Source organism: Staurois parvus, unplaced genomic scaffold (genome assembly GCF_062004578.1).
Source record: "Staurois parvus isolate SC_StPar_1 unplaced genomic scaffold, SC_StPar_1.0 ptg000025l, whole genome shotgun sequence".
NCBI lineage: Eukaryota > Metazoa > Chordata > Amphibia > Anura > Ranidae > Staurois > Staurois parvus.
In genome coordinates, this window is record NW_028317821.1 from 29686954 (window position 1) to 29704573 (window position 17620).

The 17620-nt window shown below is 39.8% G+C and overlaps 1 protein-coding gene across 5 annotated transcripts in view; it reads left to right on the forward strand.

Moving 5' to 3' along the window:
- The window catches only part of PLEKHG7 (pleckstrin homology and RhoGEF domain containing G7), a 138771-nt gene that overhangs the window by 72601 nt on the left and 48550 nt on the right, over positions 1–17620 (forward strand). For all 5 annotated transcript variants that reach the window (XM_089652657.1, XM_089652640.1, XM_089652631.1 and 2 more), the window contains one exon: positions 14355–14482. In XM_089652657.1, coding sequence (XP_089508783.1) covers positions 14355–14482 — 128 coding nt within the window. The remainder of the gene's footprint in view (positions 1–14354; positions 14483–17620) is intronic.

Sequence of the window (17620 nt, forward strand, 5' to 3'; positions counted from 1 at the left end):
ATTTTCATATCTTGGAGTAAATTACAGGACACAGGTCACCCTCTCCTCCATTCCTTGGTTATTCTGAATTGCTTGCTACAAAACTGAGGACTCAGGTAGTGGGGTGGGGTTATAGGGGAGTCACTCAGGGGGCTTTGCCAATGTCTAATAACCCGTATGTACAAGCCTATAACCCTGATTCTGTTGGTATTTTGCCTGTGTTGTGTACTGTACTCCAAGTTATGGAATTTACTGGCTGGTTAAAACTTCTCTTTTTGACTACACACGCAGTAAAATTTCTAAAGCTGCTCAAGGACATAATATGGTCTCTTCCCCATGTCTATCATTTTTTTAAATATCAGAAAACAAGTCTTGCTGCTCACTCTTGTTTGTCTGAAATGAGCTTTTATTTAGGAGTTTGTGTAAACCCTCTGCAAAGTACATACACATGTGGGGAATACATGCGTTAAACTTTATATACCAGTCACCTGGAATAAATCGGCATGGCCCAGCAGATGCTACACACATATCTGACAATACATTAAACATCTATTCAGACTTCTAGATTCTGTCAGACTAAACTATGTTTTCTTACACTCAGTTTTCTTTATTGACCAGGTGCCAAAAACAATACATCATAGTTTTCCAATTGTCCCAGCCTGTATTTAATAATAATCAAAAGAGGGTTAGGCTGTTTTTATGAACAAAGCTTTGTGTTAGTCGTGATAACTTAGTCTTGCTAGAAAACAATCTACAGTTTGCCCTAAGCAGGTATATGCACGTTTTTGCATTTGTTTCTATTTAAATACTATGTTAGTACATATTTATTTATATCAAGGAAAGCTCCTGCATTGGAAGTCAAATATACAATAGGTGTAACGTTTTTCTTAAAGAAAAAAAGAACAAGCACAGCTAACAAAAGCTTGCAACTTAAAGTAAGCCTATGAACCTTCAATTCAACTCCCGAAGACTAGGCTTACATACATGTGGGTGCAGTAATGCATGTAAATTGCACTCATTCCCGCACCCTCAAACAGTGCTGCTATTTAACAGACAAACGAAGCTGCCATTAATTCTTAATGTATACCCATGCATCTGAAAATAGTGTTTTCTGGTGCTGGAAATGCACAAGCACCATGCCATTTGTGCGTGCGGCTGCAATTTTTTTTAAAAAGGTGCATAGACCTTTTTGCTGAGTTTCCCACAGGTACAGCAGCCCATTCAAATAAATGGGCTGCTGTGCTCACGCAAAATGTGAGCTGCATCAATCGCATAGTTATAAACTTAGCCTTAGAACCTATTTTGCCTTTTTGAGGAACTTTTAAACTTCAGGCAGCTACCTAGCTTTTGCAACCACAAATGCTATCGGGATATTATAGCCCAAGGATCAGATCATGTTCATAGGCACACCTTTATGCAAAATTCGTTGCAGTATAGGTGAGTTAAAGTAAACCTGTGCTGAGACTTGTCAGGTCTGGAGTATAATAGCAGTCAGAATGGATAGCATATACCACAATCAGGACCATAGGCAGAGCAGGCTGGCTGGTACTTGTGGTGCACCATTGGAAATGTCAGCAGGGCAGCAAAGATTGGTGCGTAGGTAAATTAGGCCATGAAGGAACAGGGAGCATTGTAACTCAGGAGGGTCAGGCAGCAGCGTAGCCTAGACAAGCCGGGTCACACACAAGTAGATAGGAATTCAAAACTGCTCTGACTCAGCTCCCTCCACTGTGATTCTGTACAAACCAGATCATACATGGTAATCCACAGAACAAATTCAAGTTGAGTCCAGCAAGAGCACACCAGATAGCGTCTGCTATCATGAGCACTGTTGGTGTGTGCAACCGGTACTTTAAACATGGGCTGCAAAGAGTTGGTTAATCACTGTTGTTTTCAGGTAAAGGCAGTCCAGGAAGTTTTGGTTTGAAGGGCCAGCCCAAGTCCTGGTACCGACAAGGCTTTGCACATTAAAGTATTTATGTATGTGGAAAAAGCTTTAAAATTACTTTTTACACAAGACCTTATTCGCCTCTTTAGCTATAGGCATTGTGGAGAAAGTTGCCTTTGAAATTCAAAACAAAATATACTGAAATCAGAACTCCTTAAGGCTGCATTTACACCTGAGCAGAGTGATTTTCAGGCCATTTCAGCTGTATGTTTTGAGACTTTATGCACACATACAGTATCGGAGTGTTTTAGAAGTGTATTTCAAGCACTTTACATGCGTATTCAAGCTTCAAGTGATTATGTTTTAGCCATTTGAGAGCACTAGGGAGAAGTGACCTCTTCTTAATGGCTAAAAAAGCCTGAAAAAAATGCAGGAAAATGCTTGATATGCATGTTTTCAGGTGTTCCTATTCAAATCTGTGGGGCCAACAATGTCCAGTTCTACCTTTTAAATTAGCTCAAGTAGCTTTTAGAGCATAAGGTGCTGACCTGCAGGAGCCGGAGTGTTCACATGTGAACAGGCACTATTGAAATACATAGAATTGTTGTTGAGCATTTTGGAGCTTGGGGCTTTAAATGCTCAAGTGTCAATGGGGGATTTCTGTGGCAAGTTTAATCTTGCCGGCCTTCTAATGTAAGCACACTATAGCAGTTGACTTGTGAGCTTTTAGAAATAGACTGAAACACAGTTTTAGGCTACATTCACGCAAGCGTTTAGGGACACAAAATGGATGCCTGTTGCAAGAATCAGTCGATTTATGTGGCCAAGATCAAGTGTATGCAAAGAGCTGCAGTCATGAAGCCTGTTCTGAGCTATGACAAACTGACAAGAACCACGGCTATTCACATGCATTTGCATATCCATTTGTTAGAGACATACAGTCATGGCCAAAAATATTGGCACCCCTGCATTTCTGTCAGATAATGAACGACTTCGCGCAGAAAATTGTTGCAGTTACAAATGTGTAGACATTCTCATGTTTATTTCTTTTGTTTGTATTGGTATGACACAAAAAATGGAGAAACAAAAAGTCAAACCTGACGCATTCTGGTCAAAACTCCAAAAAAGGACTGGAAAAAATTGACTCCCTCAAATGTAATATTTGGTAGCACATAACTGAAATCAATCTCTTTCTGTAAACATCGTTGAGTTTCTTACACCTCTTTACTGGAATTCTGGACCATTCTTCTTTTGCTAACTGCTCTAGGTCTCTCAGATTGGAAGTGCTCCTTTTCCCAACTGCTGTTTTGAGATCTCTCCACAGGTGCTCTATAGGATTGAGATCTGGACTCATTGTTGGCCAGTTCAGTACTCTACAGCGCTTTGTCTGAAACCATTTCTGGGTGCTTTTTGATGTGTGCTTTGGGTCATTGTCCTGCTGTAAGATCCATGACCTCTGACCGAGACCAAACTTTCTGACACTGGGACTTACATTGCACTCCAGAATTGTCTTCAGATTCATAATGACATGCACATGGTCAAGACACCCAGTGCCTGAAGCAGCAAAACAACTTCAAAACGTCAGTGAACCTCCACCATGTTTGACTGTAGAGACTGTATTCTTTTCTTTTAAAGGCCTCATTTCTTTTTCTGAAAACAGTAGAATGATGGATTTTACCAAAAAGCTGGAATATTTGTTTCGTCTGTCCACAGAACATTCTCCCAAAAGGATTCTCTCTTTCTCAGGTACGTTTTGTCAAGCTAATCTGGCTTTTTTATGTTTGTGTGTCAGCAGTGGGGTCCCCCTGGGTCTCCTTTTCATGCAGATTGCGACGTATAGCGTGAGCTGATACAGTTGTACCCTGTTCCTGAAGGTCAGCTTGAATTTGTCAGAGGTTCTTTATCCACCATTCGAACAGTCCTTCGTTGCAATCTTTGATCAGTTTTTCTATTTTGTCCATGTCCTGGGAGATTATCTACAGTGCTATGGGCTGTAAACCTCTTGACAGTGTTGCGCACAGTGGACACAGAAACATTAGGATCTCTGGAGATGGACTTGTAACCTTGAGATTGTCCATGGTTTTCCACAATTTATGTTCTCAAATCCTCAGACAATTCTTTGCTGCTTTTCTCTTCTCCATGCTCCATGTGGCACACAGAGACACGCAGCAGAAAGGTTGAGTAAATTTTTCACCATTTTAACTGGTTGCCAGTGTGATTTCTATATTGTCAGCACCTGGTCATTGATACAGGTGAGTTTAATTACAAATTATAGGAGCATCACAAGCTTGGAATGCAATTATTTTTTACAATTTTGAGAAGGTGCCAATGATTTTGTCCAGTCCATTTTTCGAGGTTTGCGTGGACTGTGTCAGATTTGGCTTTTTGTTTCTCCACTTTTTTCTGTCATACCAATACAAACAAAATAAATAAACATGAGAATGCCTAAACATTTGCAATTGCAACAATTTTCTGGGTGAAGTGGTGCATTATCTGACAGAAATGTAAGGGGTGCCAATATTTTTGGCCATGACTGTATGTCCGACCCTAGATGCAATCTTTCTGTCTTGGAGGTTGCTAATCTGTCCCTAACTGCTGGATGTGCAGATACATGCCAGTAGCCTTGGCTTCTGTCAGTCTGGCATTGCCTTATACAGGCTTCCTGGCTGCAGCTCTTCACCTATACCTGTGATCCCAGCTGCAAGAATCCACTGGTGATCTTTCTGTATGTCCTTAATAGCTTGAATGTAGCCCCTTCTGCAGGCCATACATGGGTCGAATTCTGAATGAATTTTCTTTAAAAAATTGGAAATTTCATGCGTTTTGTAATCCACCATTGATTTCGAAATTCGACCAAGCAAGCCACCTCATGTTATAGAAAATAATTTTTGTGGCTGGGAGTCTTCTTTTCTTTCCTGGTCACACCTCATGCTCATTTCTTTTTTTGATTATATTTCTTGCACAATTCTCCCATCTTTGATTAGAAATTTGTTTTTCAAAAAATTTCCAAAATGCCTGATCACTCAAATTCGTTGGCTGCACAAAAATCAGCCGATGCTGCAGCGCACTAATGGCGTGAAATTCGAACGAAAATTCTTAGTTACGATTTCTGAAAGAAAATTCTTTCGGAATTCAACCCATGTATGGCCTGCATAAGTATTTCTTGTGATCTTTAAAGAATATTTACTTCACAGCAAATGCAGTGATAAAAGTGATAACACTCATCACTTTTTAAATATAAAATATGTAAAAACTTTAATATGCATAGTATGGGTATAGATTTACCATAAAGTAAACACATTTTAAATGTTTACATAAGTATTGGCTTCAGCTGAGAAAGTTAAATTCTAGCATTGGTCAGTGAGGCCACACATCACATTGAGTGTCAAAGATTGAGATGCAAGAGAAAGAATTGAATGCTTCCAACTGCAGTCAAAATTTACATAATTGATGTTCCCATGTGAGAACATCTAAGGAAAGAGTATGATGCTCCATGCACTTCCGATTTTTTAAAATTCAAAATATGCTAAAAAAATGATTGATGAAAGTGTTTTTTAATAGCACTTTAGTAGCATTCAGAAGCGTTTAACAGCATTTGGCGTGTTTTTCTGTCAGGAAAACGCTCCTAAAAACTCTACAAAAAAAGTTTGTTTTTTTCTGTTCCTAAACACTGAAGCTTGAAAACCACCACTAGCCTAAAGTAGTGTGAATGGACACATAGGAGAACACTATTTAGCTTCTAGGAGCAGAAAAAAAGTGCTTATAACAGCTTCTAGGAGCTTAAAAAATTGCTAGTGTGCATGGAGATTAATGGTGTTTACCACACTTACATGACCTTACACTGTAAGGTGCACTACATAAGAAGCAGAGCGGGGTCTTGGCTGTAGAAATACCAGGTCTTTTTCACTGCTTGTTGTCTTTGAGAAGACATCTGCTTTTTTATAATCGCCTATATCCATTGGCAAGGAGAGCCCGTTCAGTTTTAAATCTGCCCATCTTCCATGAAATCATTTTTTATGCCATGCACTGTCAGGAGGTTAAAGACCTTCTTCAGGAGTGATTAAAAAAAATTGAACAGATGTATAGACTGCATGTAAATGCTGGATTTAAAGACTTTGCTGGCTTCTCCCCTGCTGCATCTCCAAAGCTTAATAAAGGAGCTATTAGATTTAAGATAAAGTTATTCATGAATATTTGTTCCTTAGGGAGGAAGATGATTCATGCATAATTCATTTTTTTTGTTTTGTTCAACCAATGGGTTAAATGAAAAGAAATGAACAGATTCCCCCATGCACACATTCATTGTGGTTGGGAGAATCACTTTCACTGAGTTATTGCCAGTGGGGAGACTTCACCGACGAAAGAATAAAATGATCAGTATTGCCGGCTATAGCTGATGGCAGGGACGGACTGACAACTCTTGGGGCCCCCGGGCAATAGGGGATCATGGGGCCCCTGTGTCCTTGCCCAAATTCAAAAAAGCCTATGAAAAAGGTACCAGGGGCATCTCATGGGGCCCCCTACTGACCCCGGGCGGTGCCCGAGTTTCAAAATGGTCAGTCCACTCCTGGCTGATGGCAATGATCTTTCAGGAAAATCCGACAGGCAATAGATCGACTTGCGTACAAGCAGCTAAGCCATACATCGAAATTTGTCCGGTCCATACTGCACCAGTTGAATTTTGATCCATGTATGGCTAGCTTAACTATATTCACAGAATAAACATGCATGCTTGTATTTCTTGTTTAGTAACTGAGTAGAAACCCAGCCTGACCTTCTCTTGGTAGAATAATAGCAATTATCTGATTAAAATCCGAGAAAGTGAGATCTGCCAGGGGGTGTCAGCGTAGGTTGCACGGTTTCCAGTTATCTCCTTATCCAAACACAGAGAAGCAGATTTTGCAAATATTTATCCCATGTTTATGAACACCTTAATCTTTTTTCACTTATGAACATACTTGTAATGAGATGAAAGCACACACACCACCTCTCAGAGAAATGAATGGCTTCCTGCTCAGCTAAACACTCTGGTAAGCCGTATTTGGTTTTAATACACTTCACAGGATTTTCACACAGGCTTCAATGCACCTTCCTTGCAGTATAGGTTCTGCTCTGAGATGAATGTAAGCAGAACATGGACATATCCAGAGCATTATGTAGATAACTTTACAAGTCAATTTTAGTTCATTTTGGTGTTTGTGTCTTTGGCAACCGCTTCTGATTCTCTCACAATGCCAGTTAAGATTTATTTTGTACCATAATATCAAACCCAACAACTTATCACACCCATTCTCTTTCAAATATATATATATATTTTTTTTTTGTGGGGTGGTTACGGTCATTTCATAACTAACAATATATTAAGTTTACTAATTGCATCCAACTTTATACTTTTTCAAACAATGCAAAATGACTAAAGCCAGCCATAGATAGTGACCAGCCAAACTTGATCCATCTATGGGCAGGCTGATTGTACCCAAGTCGCTCCACTGGTCGACTTGGGTGCAGCCAGCATGTAGGATTTTTACCCAGTGATTATTGCCAATGGCTATAGTCACTAACAATAACCATTGTGTTCTCCGGGCAGGGACAGCTTCTAGCACCGACCCCCACCCCATCGTTTCCCCACTGGTTGAACACAATAGCTCCACAGAAGGGATTCACCCATCAACACTGACTGCCTTGATAGGAGATTCAAGTAATTTCCTTTCCTGCAACCCATGGTGGCACAAAAGAAAATTGCATAATCTATGGCCTGCCTAATTGAAGCTGTGTGGTAAATGTAATGTATTATGACCAATGACCCATTCTGTATTTATCTGAACTTCTAAAGCTGTGAGAGGTAACATCATGATCAGTGAGGTGTGTCTCTTGAACTCAAGAGAAGGAACACATTCCACACTGCTCTACCTGAAATGCCCACATTAGATGCCAAATGCTGCAGAACAAACCCCTAAAACTGGTGGGGGGGGCTCAGCTACAAGTGCAATAGTAGTTTAAACTCTGTCCATGAAGAGCGTATCAAAGCATCTAGCTTGTGTAGGAGAGGAGTGCAGAGAGTAAAAGAATGGGCAGCATGTACAGGTGTGGAATGCACAGGATATGAAAGGGGGAAATTTGTTCAGGAGTGAAGTGCCAGATGGGGATATGAGAGGGGATACTATGTGCAGGAGAGGAGTGCTGGAGCGTATGATGGGGGCAATATGTGCAGGACAGGAGTGCTGGAGGATACAATGGCATCCGGTATGCACAGAAGAGGATTGTGAGAAGGGCACAGGGTATGAGAAGGGGCAGTATATGTAGGAAGGAGTATGGAGGGAATGCGCAGGGGAGGAGTGTCAGAGCGTGTGACAGTAGGATGTATGTGAAAGAGAGGTGTGCCAAAGGGTATGATGGTGGCCTGTACAGGGGCGGACTGACCATTTGGAAACTTGGGCACTGCCCGAGGGCCCTGGGTCAGTAGGGGGCCCCATGAGATGCCCCTGGTACCTTTTACAAAGGCTATTTTGAGTTTGGGCCCCATGAGTTCTCAGTCCGCCCCTGGGCATGTATATGCAGACAGGCATGAGAGGGAGCACTGTGTGTAGGAGTCGAGTGTATAGGGTATGAGAGGGAGCAGTGTAAGCAGGAGAGGAGTATAGAGGGTATGAGATGAGCAGAAAAGAAGGACAGAAGGTATGAAAGCAGGAAATGTGTGAAAGAGAGGAGTGCTAGTATGCAGGGTATGAGGAAGGAAAATATGTTCAAAAGAGGAGTGTAAAAGGTATGACAGCAGGGAGTATGTGCAGGAGAGGAGTGTTGGAGGGCATGATGGTGGCCAGTATGTGAAGGAGAGGAGTACCAGAGTATATACAGTAGGATGTATGTGCAAGAGCAGTGTGGTATGTATGACAGCACCCAGAATGTGCATGAAAAGAGTATGGCGGGATGACCGTGAGCTCATATAGAAGTGACAAACACTTGTAGTTGGATTTGACCAAATCAATTTTTTTTATTATGTCAAACTAAAGACTGTTTAAACTATTGATTTTGTCATTGTTTAATTTTCATTGTTTTGTGTATGGCTATCAATATTCACTCTAATAATTAACATCAAGCTAATCTCTTTAACATGTACAGCACATTCAAAAAAGAATTGACACAGAAAAAACCTTTGTAAACTACTTTTAAGAGATAAACATCAGTGCCCACCTAATTTCCTATGAATAACCAATAATCGTGTATTTTATTTCACATGTCATTAAAATAACAATACAGTACAAATCATGTTCAATATTAACTAAGCCATAGGCTTTGTTAATGGGATTTCCCAAATCCTTGTTCATTGTATTATTTTGACTTCTCCAGTGTTTTAGGCGAATGTTCACTGTCTTAGGCAAGCCATAGATGAATCAATTTTCTTTCCTTCCACCACAGGTGGAAGAAAAGAAAATTGCACGATTCCCCCATCAACACACTCAGCGTTGATGGGGAAATGCCTCCTGCAGTGCTTTTGTGTTCTGGGGAGCCTTCTGGTTGGCAGAATACAATGATTACTGCTAGCTGCAGGCAGTAATCGAATTCTAAAAATCTGACAAGCTGGTTGTACCCAAGTCGATTGATGGATCCCATAGATGGATTGAATGTTGGCCGGTCTCTGCTGAACCAGATGAGGTTTGATCCATCTATGGCCGGCTCCATTGTTGAAAACATGAAATACTATAACTGAGATATCTGTACAGATAAGATAAAGATAAAGAAATTAAAGAAAAGTAGTGATCTTCCTTTATCAAAAAAGTTAGATAAATAATCAGAGAATGGTCAGCAACTTCCTCGTTAAAGTTAATGAACACTTGTCTGTCAGAGAGTGTTCGCTAACAAAAAAAGCTTTATGGTCTGTGGGGAAGTTTGATCTTTCACATATTTGATTTGTAAACTGCTACAGTAATCATAGGAATCAGCCACATCTATGAAAGTGATAGGTCTTCTTTCATATATGACTGCTTTACACATCAACACATTAAGTCTTGTAAACACAAATTACATTTTAGCTGACAGTTCATAAATGTACTGAACTCTAGATTGTCTCATACATTTGTCACTGGTGTGCAATGGCTTGTGCAGAATGCTGCATTATTATATTACTAATGCATGATTATTCATAAAGCAATGAAAGTTTATAGAGTGGCCAAGCACAAGCAGCAGGATTGTTACTGAGGAACGGCCGCATGGAACATACTTCCCATACTCAGAAGTGCTGTGTACTTTTTGCTGCTGGCCACCGAATAGAGCTGTGGGGGAATGGGAACTATGCAAAGCTGGGTAGGACTGCAATTAATGCATAACGTACAAGAAAAAAAACCCTCTAGGATTTTTTTTTCGTCTCTTCTGCCAAAAACCATTTGTCCTGCACCTAGAAATTTTTCTCAGTGTACACTCCCTGTGGCACATGTGCATTGCACGTTTTACTTTCACCCAATTGTCAGAACGAATACATCATCAATGGCCATAGAGGAAGAATGCAAACCTGTAAGGGGAGGCATGCGGATTAGCAAGGAGCAGCTCTGAACTGTTAGTACTGAAAAAGGCCAAACCAAGTGTGGAGTCCGCCATAATGTTCAAATCATACACATTATGGAAAAGGGCAGTGAGCCTACAGTTTTGCATTGAGTTAAATATTTGCTTTGCCCTGCATGTGCAAAGCACAGGTTCATTTTAAGGGCCTGTACCATGTGCTGCATAAATACAGTTTATGGAATAAAGAACTTTTTGTATTGCCTGGAATGTGTATCATAGTGTGTTTACTATGGTGCTATAATTACAGTATTATCTGCACAATGTGGAAAAGTAATGGGAGATCAATTTAAAATATTCATCCAACGATGGTGTCTTGATGGGTTTTTTTTAGCTGCTAGTATCCCATACATTGTCCAATTGTTTACTTTAAGCACTGTGCATTGCAAAATGATAAAACTCTAGGGTCAGTTGGCAATGGTAGTAAAGACAGAACAGGTACAGACTGATCAAACAAACATAAAGACATACATGGAAAATAAATAGAAAATGTTAATCAAGACAAACATAGACAATATGGTATAAACAAAAAAAGGCTAGACAGATAAAGACTGTTTGTTTGAATACTGACAGGAGCTAACAACTACTGAGATTGTAAATATTATTTCAATGTAGCTCAAGAGACAAGCAGAATGGATGTAGCTTAAAAAAATCTGTATTTCTGCTAGTATCACATATATACTCACTGGCCACTTTATTAGGTACGCTTGTTTAATTGGTTGGTAACACAAATTGCTAATCAGCCAATCACATGGCAGCAATTCAATGCATTTAGGCATGTGGATGTGGTGAAGTCCACTTGGTGAAATTCAAACTGAGCATCAGAATGGGAAAGAAAGGGGATTTAAGTGACTTAGTGGCACAGTTGTTGGTGCCAGAGGGGCTGATCTGAGTATTTCAAAAACTGATGAACTACTGGGATTTTCACACACAACCATCTCTAGGGTTTACAGAGAATGGCCAGAAAAAGAGAAAATGTCCAGTGAGCGGCAGTTGTGTGGACGAAAATATCTTGTTGATGTTGGAGGAGAATGGGCAGACTGGTTGCTGCGACATTGAGATGGTAGGGTCAGAATTTGGAGTAAAGAACATGAAGGCATAGGTCCATCCTGCCTTGTATCAACAGTTCAGGCTGGTGGTGGTGGTGTAATGGTGTGGGAAATATTTTCTTGGCACTAGCAAGGTGTCCCTAATAAAGTGGTAGAAGAGTGTATGTGATTCTTGCGGGCCACGTTTGCTTGGGCTCAACGGCCCACTAATTCGAATGGACTGCTGTACCTGTGGGGAAACTAAGGAAAAAGGTCCCTGCACCTTTTTAAATCACTCTTGCAGCAAGTGGCTTCCCACACCTAAAAACATGCTGCGTTTTTAGATGCGTGGAGGTGCCAATAAGAATTACCGACACCTCCGTATATCTGCTAAAGAGCAGCAGTTTATGCCTGTGGGTGCCTGCATGTGTGGGAATCCATGCGATTTACACTCTATTCTGCACTCACGTAAAGGCTGGTACACACAGGCCAAATATCGGCCAATATCATCTGGATTCAACAGAAACCGGTCGACATTCGGCCCTTGTGAACAGCGGCCTGTCCCTCAGAAACCAGCCTAAAGTCCGGCTTCTGTCAAACGGTCCTGCTGGAAAGGGCAGTCCCCCTGTCAGAACACAATAGTGCAGTGAGGAAATCTCTTAGCTCCTTGCAAGTTCCCCAGTTTTTTTTTCGTTCAGCCCACAGCGATGAACAGAAGAAAAAACTACCTGTGTATACCAGGCTTAAAGGATAAGTTCACCTTTGAAAACATGTTTTTAGGGTGGAAAATGTAACATGTTCCCTCCGCTGCCTGATCCCCCCTCTTCCTATGACAGCAGTACGGGGAGAAGTTCCCTGTACTAGCTGTCAGTTTTTGAAAACAGCGAGGTCGTGTGGGGTGCTGCCTACACGACTGTGTCATTATGAATGAATGAACTACAAGTTCCAACATCCTTTGAGGCCTTCGGCTTGTATTTGTCAATGAACCACCATGGTGCTGTTGAACACTGTGGCAGGTCATTGAGTCTTTCTGTCAGACGTATGGGATGTACGGGCAAGCAGATAGACTGACAGTTTGCAGGAGTCCTGCATAGCACCAGCGATCTGCTCATCGCTGGTGCAATGCTTTCCAGGCTCCAAAAAAAAAGTAAATGCACATTTTTTTAACTGCAAAAAAAGGGCATTTATTATTATTTTTTTTTAACGTGACCTTTGTCCTTTAAGGGTGCACCTAGCCTGTGTATATATGAAATACAGTTTTACCACTGAATTTTAATTGATCTGACTATATTAATGTAGCAGGTTTTAACAGCCACAGTGCCTCTACCATCCACCTCTTTGTGTGATCATTCACAATAATGACATATCCTGCCTGTGGGAAATGGTTTTCCATCTTGTTAAAAAATAGAGCTAGGGCTCCAAGGGCCTCTTATAGTTCAGAGTCTAAATACAGCTTAATGGAGAAGTTCACCTTTTGGACAAAAATAATAAATGCACATTTTTTTGCAGATAAAAAAATGTGCATTTATTATTTTGATCCAGAGGAGCCTGGAAAGCATTGCACCAGTGATCAGTAGATTGCTGATGCCATGCAGGTCTCCTGCAGACCTGTCAGAATATCTGCTTGCCGTACGGGTTGTACGGTCAAGCAAATATATTGACAGGAAGCTTCAATGAACTACCAGGTGCTCCATAGCACCGTGGTAGTTAATTGAAAAGTACAAGTCAACAGCCGCTAAAGCTGCCGGATCTTGTAGGCCCTCATTCGCAGAACTCTGTTAGTGAGTGACGTGTCCGTGTGGGCGGAGCACCACAAGGCCATGCCGTTTTCAAATCTGACAGTACGGGGAGACTTCTCTCTGTACTATCTGTCAGACGGAGGGGGGCGGCGGGCGCTGCTGCGGCTATGGGAACATGTTCCACCCTAAAAATGGGTGGAACATGTAACCTGTTTCAAAGGTGAACGTATCCTTTAATCTGTGGTCTATATTTAGAAAGCCTCTAATGTTAATATTTTGTATAAATACTAAACACAAGATATGAAAATTTCCTTTTAAATAGTTTAAGCTTTAAAAAAAAAATTGACCCCAAACCTTTTTAGGTTCCGTTTAATAAAGACACAAGAGACTACTGTTTGTATATTACTAATTTAGGCATATTGTGTTTGTCTATTACTGTGATGTGGAAGGAGATCAGACTTTATTTTAGTAGGCACTCATGCAGAAATCCAGATAATTTCAAAGGGTTTCCAAACTGTGTCTTGTAACGCGACATAATAATAGGAATGTCCAGTGGAGGAGAATACCTCTGATTTACCCATACTGTGAAAAGTGTAACAATTGCAGGACAAGTTCCACTAAATTCTTGCCAGAAATGTAAAAGCCACCATTAAGAAATTTTCTTGTCGTAGAGACATTCTACTTTTTCAATTATACCGGAATTTTAATAAAGATAAGTAGTAATCTTCCTTCATCAAAGCAGTTAGGCAAATAATCAGGGAAAGGCCCACAACTACCTGTGTTAAAAGTAATTAACACTTGTCAGTCAGAGAGTATTAGCTGAAATAAGCTTTAATGTCTGCGGAGAACTTTGAACTTTCACATATTTGGTTTGTAAAATGCTACCAGCATTGTGACCAGACCTTGATGAAAGCCTATGGTCCAATATATTAATAATGAGTTGTATGTACTTATTATGTGTACGATGATAAGAAACATAAGGTGGATGGTCTAAAATCTAATTTGCTATAAAAACATATTATTGATGCTTATACTAGCTGTAGTACCCATGTCCTACAGAAGTTAGTAAAAGGTATATGAGTATAGCATATACCCTAAAGGAACTCAAATGGCTTACACTTTTAACTGTAACAACTATTACTAAATGATATTATTTTATTTTTAAAGACAGAGTGAAAGGCGACGCAGTTCAGTAGTGCTAAGCATACCTGGTCTGGAGGTTTTTCCAGGAGATCTTTTGGTGTCAGATGGCGCCTCTGATTATATGTACAATGCTCCATGGTTGCCTAATGCAGGTAAGTTCATGAAGTGCCAAATAATCTGTCTGAAATAGTCTGCCTTTGGATGAAGTTTGGCTTGGGTATAGCCTCATCTAGTAATACTGCATAAGATGCAGATAAATCCCATAGCGGTTTATGCACTTAATTTCCTTATTTTAAAATTTTGTTTTAACCTACACTAGGGTGATTTTTCAACTAGGGTTCCATGGAGTACCTACACGTTTTACAGACAATAGACCCAATCAAGCTATATGCAGTCATGGCCAAAAATATTGGTACCCCCTGCATTTCTGTCAGATAATGCACCACTTTGCCAGAAAATAGTTGCAATTGCAAATGTTTAGGCATTCTTACGTGTATTTCTTTTGTTTGTATTGGTATGACACAAAAAGCCAAATCTGACACATGCCACGCATAACTCCAAAAATGGACTGGACACAACTGTTGGCACCTTCTCAAAATTGTAAGAAATATTTGCATTCCAAGTTTGTGATGCTTCTGTAATTTATAATGAAACTCACCTGTATCAATTAACAGGTGCTGACAATATAGGTATCACACCGGCAACCAGGTAAAATGGTGAAAATTTGACTTAACCTTTCTGTTGTGTGTCTCAGTGTGCCGCATGGAGAAGAGAAGGAGAGCACTGTGTCCACTGTGCGCAACATTGTCAATAACTTTACAGCCCATGGCACTGTAGCTAATCTCCCTGGACATGGACAAAAGAGAAAAATTGATCAAAGATTGCAATGAAGGATTGTTAGAATGGTGGATAAAGAACCTTGATCAACTTCCAGACAAATTCAAGCTGACCTTCAGGCACAGGGTACAACTGTGTCAGTTCACACTATATGTCACCAGCTGAATAAAAAGGGATGCTATGGTAGGAGACCCAGGGGGACCCCACTGTTGACACAGAAACATAAGAAAGCCAAATTGGAGTTTGCCAAAACTCACCTAAGGAAGCCAAAATTCTTTTGGTAGAATGTGCTGTGAACAGTTGAAGCAAAATTTCAGCTTTTTGGTAAAGCCCATCATTCTACTGAATAAAGAAATGAGGCCTTTAAAGAAAAGAATACAGTCCCTACAGTCAGACATGTTGGAGTTTCACTGATGCTTTGGGGTTGCTTTGCTGCTTCAAGCACTGGATGTCTTGGCTGTGTGCATGGCATTATGAAATCTGAAGACTACCAAAAGATTCTGGGGTGCAATGTATGGCCCAATGTCAGAAAGTTGGTTCTCTGTCAGAGGTCAGGGTCTTACAGAGGACAGTGACCCAAAGCACACGTCAAAAAGCATCCAGAAATGGTTTCAGACAAAGCACTGTAGAGTACTGGCCAGCAAAGAGTCCAGATCTCAATCCCATAGAGCACCTGTGGAGAGATCTCAAAACAGCAGTTGGGAAAAGGAACCCTTCTAATATGAGTGACCTGGAGCAGTTAGTGAAAGAAGAGTGGTCCAGAATTCCAGTAGAGAGGTGTAAGAAACTCAACGGTGATTTACAGAAAGCGATTGATTTCATTTTCTTTCCCATGGGTGTGCTAACAAATATTAAATTGAGGGTGCCAATAATTTTTTCCAGTCCATTTTGGGGTTTTGTGTGGAATGTGTCAGATTTGGCTCTTTGTTTCTTCACTTTTTTTGTGTCATACCAATACAAATAAACAAAATAAACATATGAGAATGCCTAAGCATTTGTAATTGCAACAGTTTTCTGGGCAAAGTCTGAAAGAAATGCAGAGGTGCCAATATTTTTTGGCCATGACTGTATGGGGCATAAAAGATATCCTTGGGCCCCTTGTAGCATACAAATTTAAATTTGTGGAATAAAAAAATCTTTTGGGCATGGTGGGTAGTTACTTAGGTCTCATTCATATGGCTGATTACTTGTGTGCCTCGTGCAGGGCTGTGAAGATAAAGAAATATTGTAAGAATTATTAATGGAACAAGTGTCCCAATTGAGGTTCTAGTGAAATTGTAAAATTTTGGATTTCCTATCACTTTCTGTCCCTGTGATAATGATCCTAATACATGTCATACCAGGAAATGCCTGGACAATTAATTTAGTCAGTTAAAGGTGCTTCTAAATATAACAATAAATTATAAAAATAATTTAACTGACTTAATGAATAATTCTGAGTTAACTTTTAGTCAAACAAAATCCTTTGAGAACACAAATCAGAGCTATGTGAATAATGACTCGATTATGAAATAAATTAATATTTATTTACATAAGTCACTTACAACACATAATATAATAGCCGATTGTAATGCACATAGACACCAAGATAATTTGCATAAACATTACAATATTTGTAAGTAGCAATTGTATGTGTGTGTGTGTGTGTGTATATATATATATATATATATATATATATATATATATATATTTTGACAAAAATCAAAAATTCATTTCTTCCAATAGACATAATAACTATAGTCTATGTTTTTACCGAATTTCAACGGTTATTCCCCTGCAGAAGGAATAAGCATCAAACTACTCAAAACTGTATGCCAATATGGCCCAAGAACAAAAACCAATATTAACACTAAAATAAAATCTATAAACTTAAGTGGTTATGGAGAACAAATAGGTTACACCAAGAAAAATGACAATAAGCTTATTCATCTAGTCAAGCAAAATAACCAGAATATAGATTATAATTACCCTCCAAGTATCAGGTAAACCAAAGATAGCTGCCAATTGGTGGGTGGACTTAAGCTTCCACAAAATGGTGTCTAGACAGGCTGGAATTTTGTGTCCCGAGTATGAGCAGATGTACAGTCTCTTGGGTGGTCGGATGGGTTTTGTGTGAGTGCAGTGTGCCCAATGAACATACGGATTGCTGCGATCGCCTCGGATCTGGTCTTCCTGACTTTCCTATTTATCTATTGGCACACAATACATTCATAAAATTTGAATATATCAGCTACTCTTGAATTTGTCTAAAACTCCACCTAATGTTTGTTTTTGTATTATCACCCTTTTGCCACTGAGTGTCACTCTAAGACAATTCCTGTCTATTTTGAGTTTACTTGGATACTGAAGTAACTAATTTGTTATAAGGAAAGATTAATATTTCACTACAACAAATTGTGACAACTGTATAAATGTCTTGGAGAGCAGATATGTTATTCCTAATGTAAAACCTT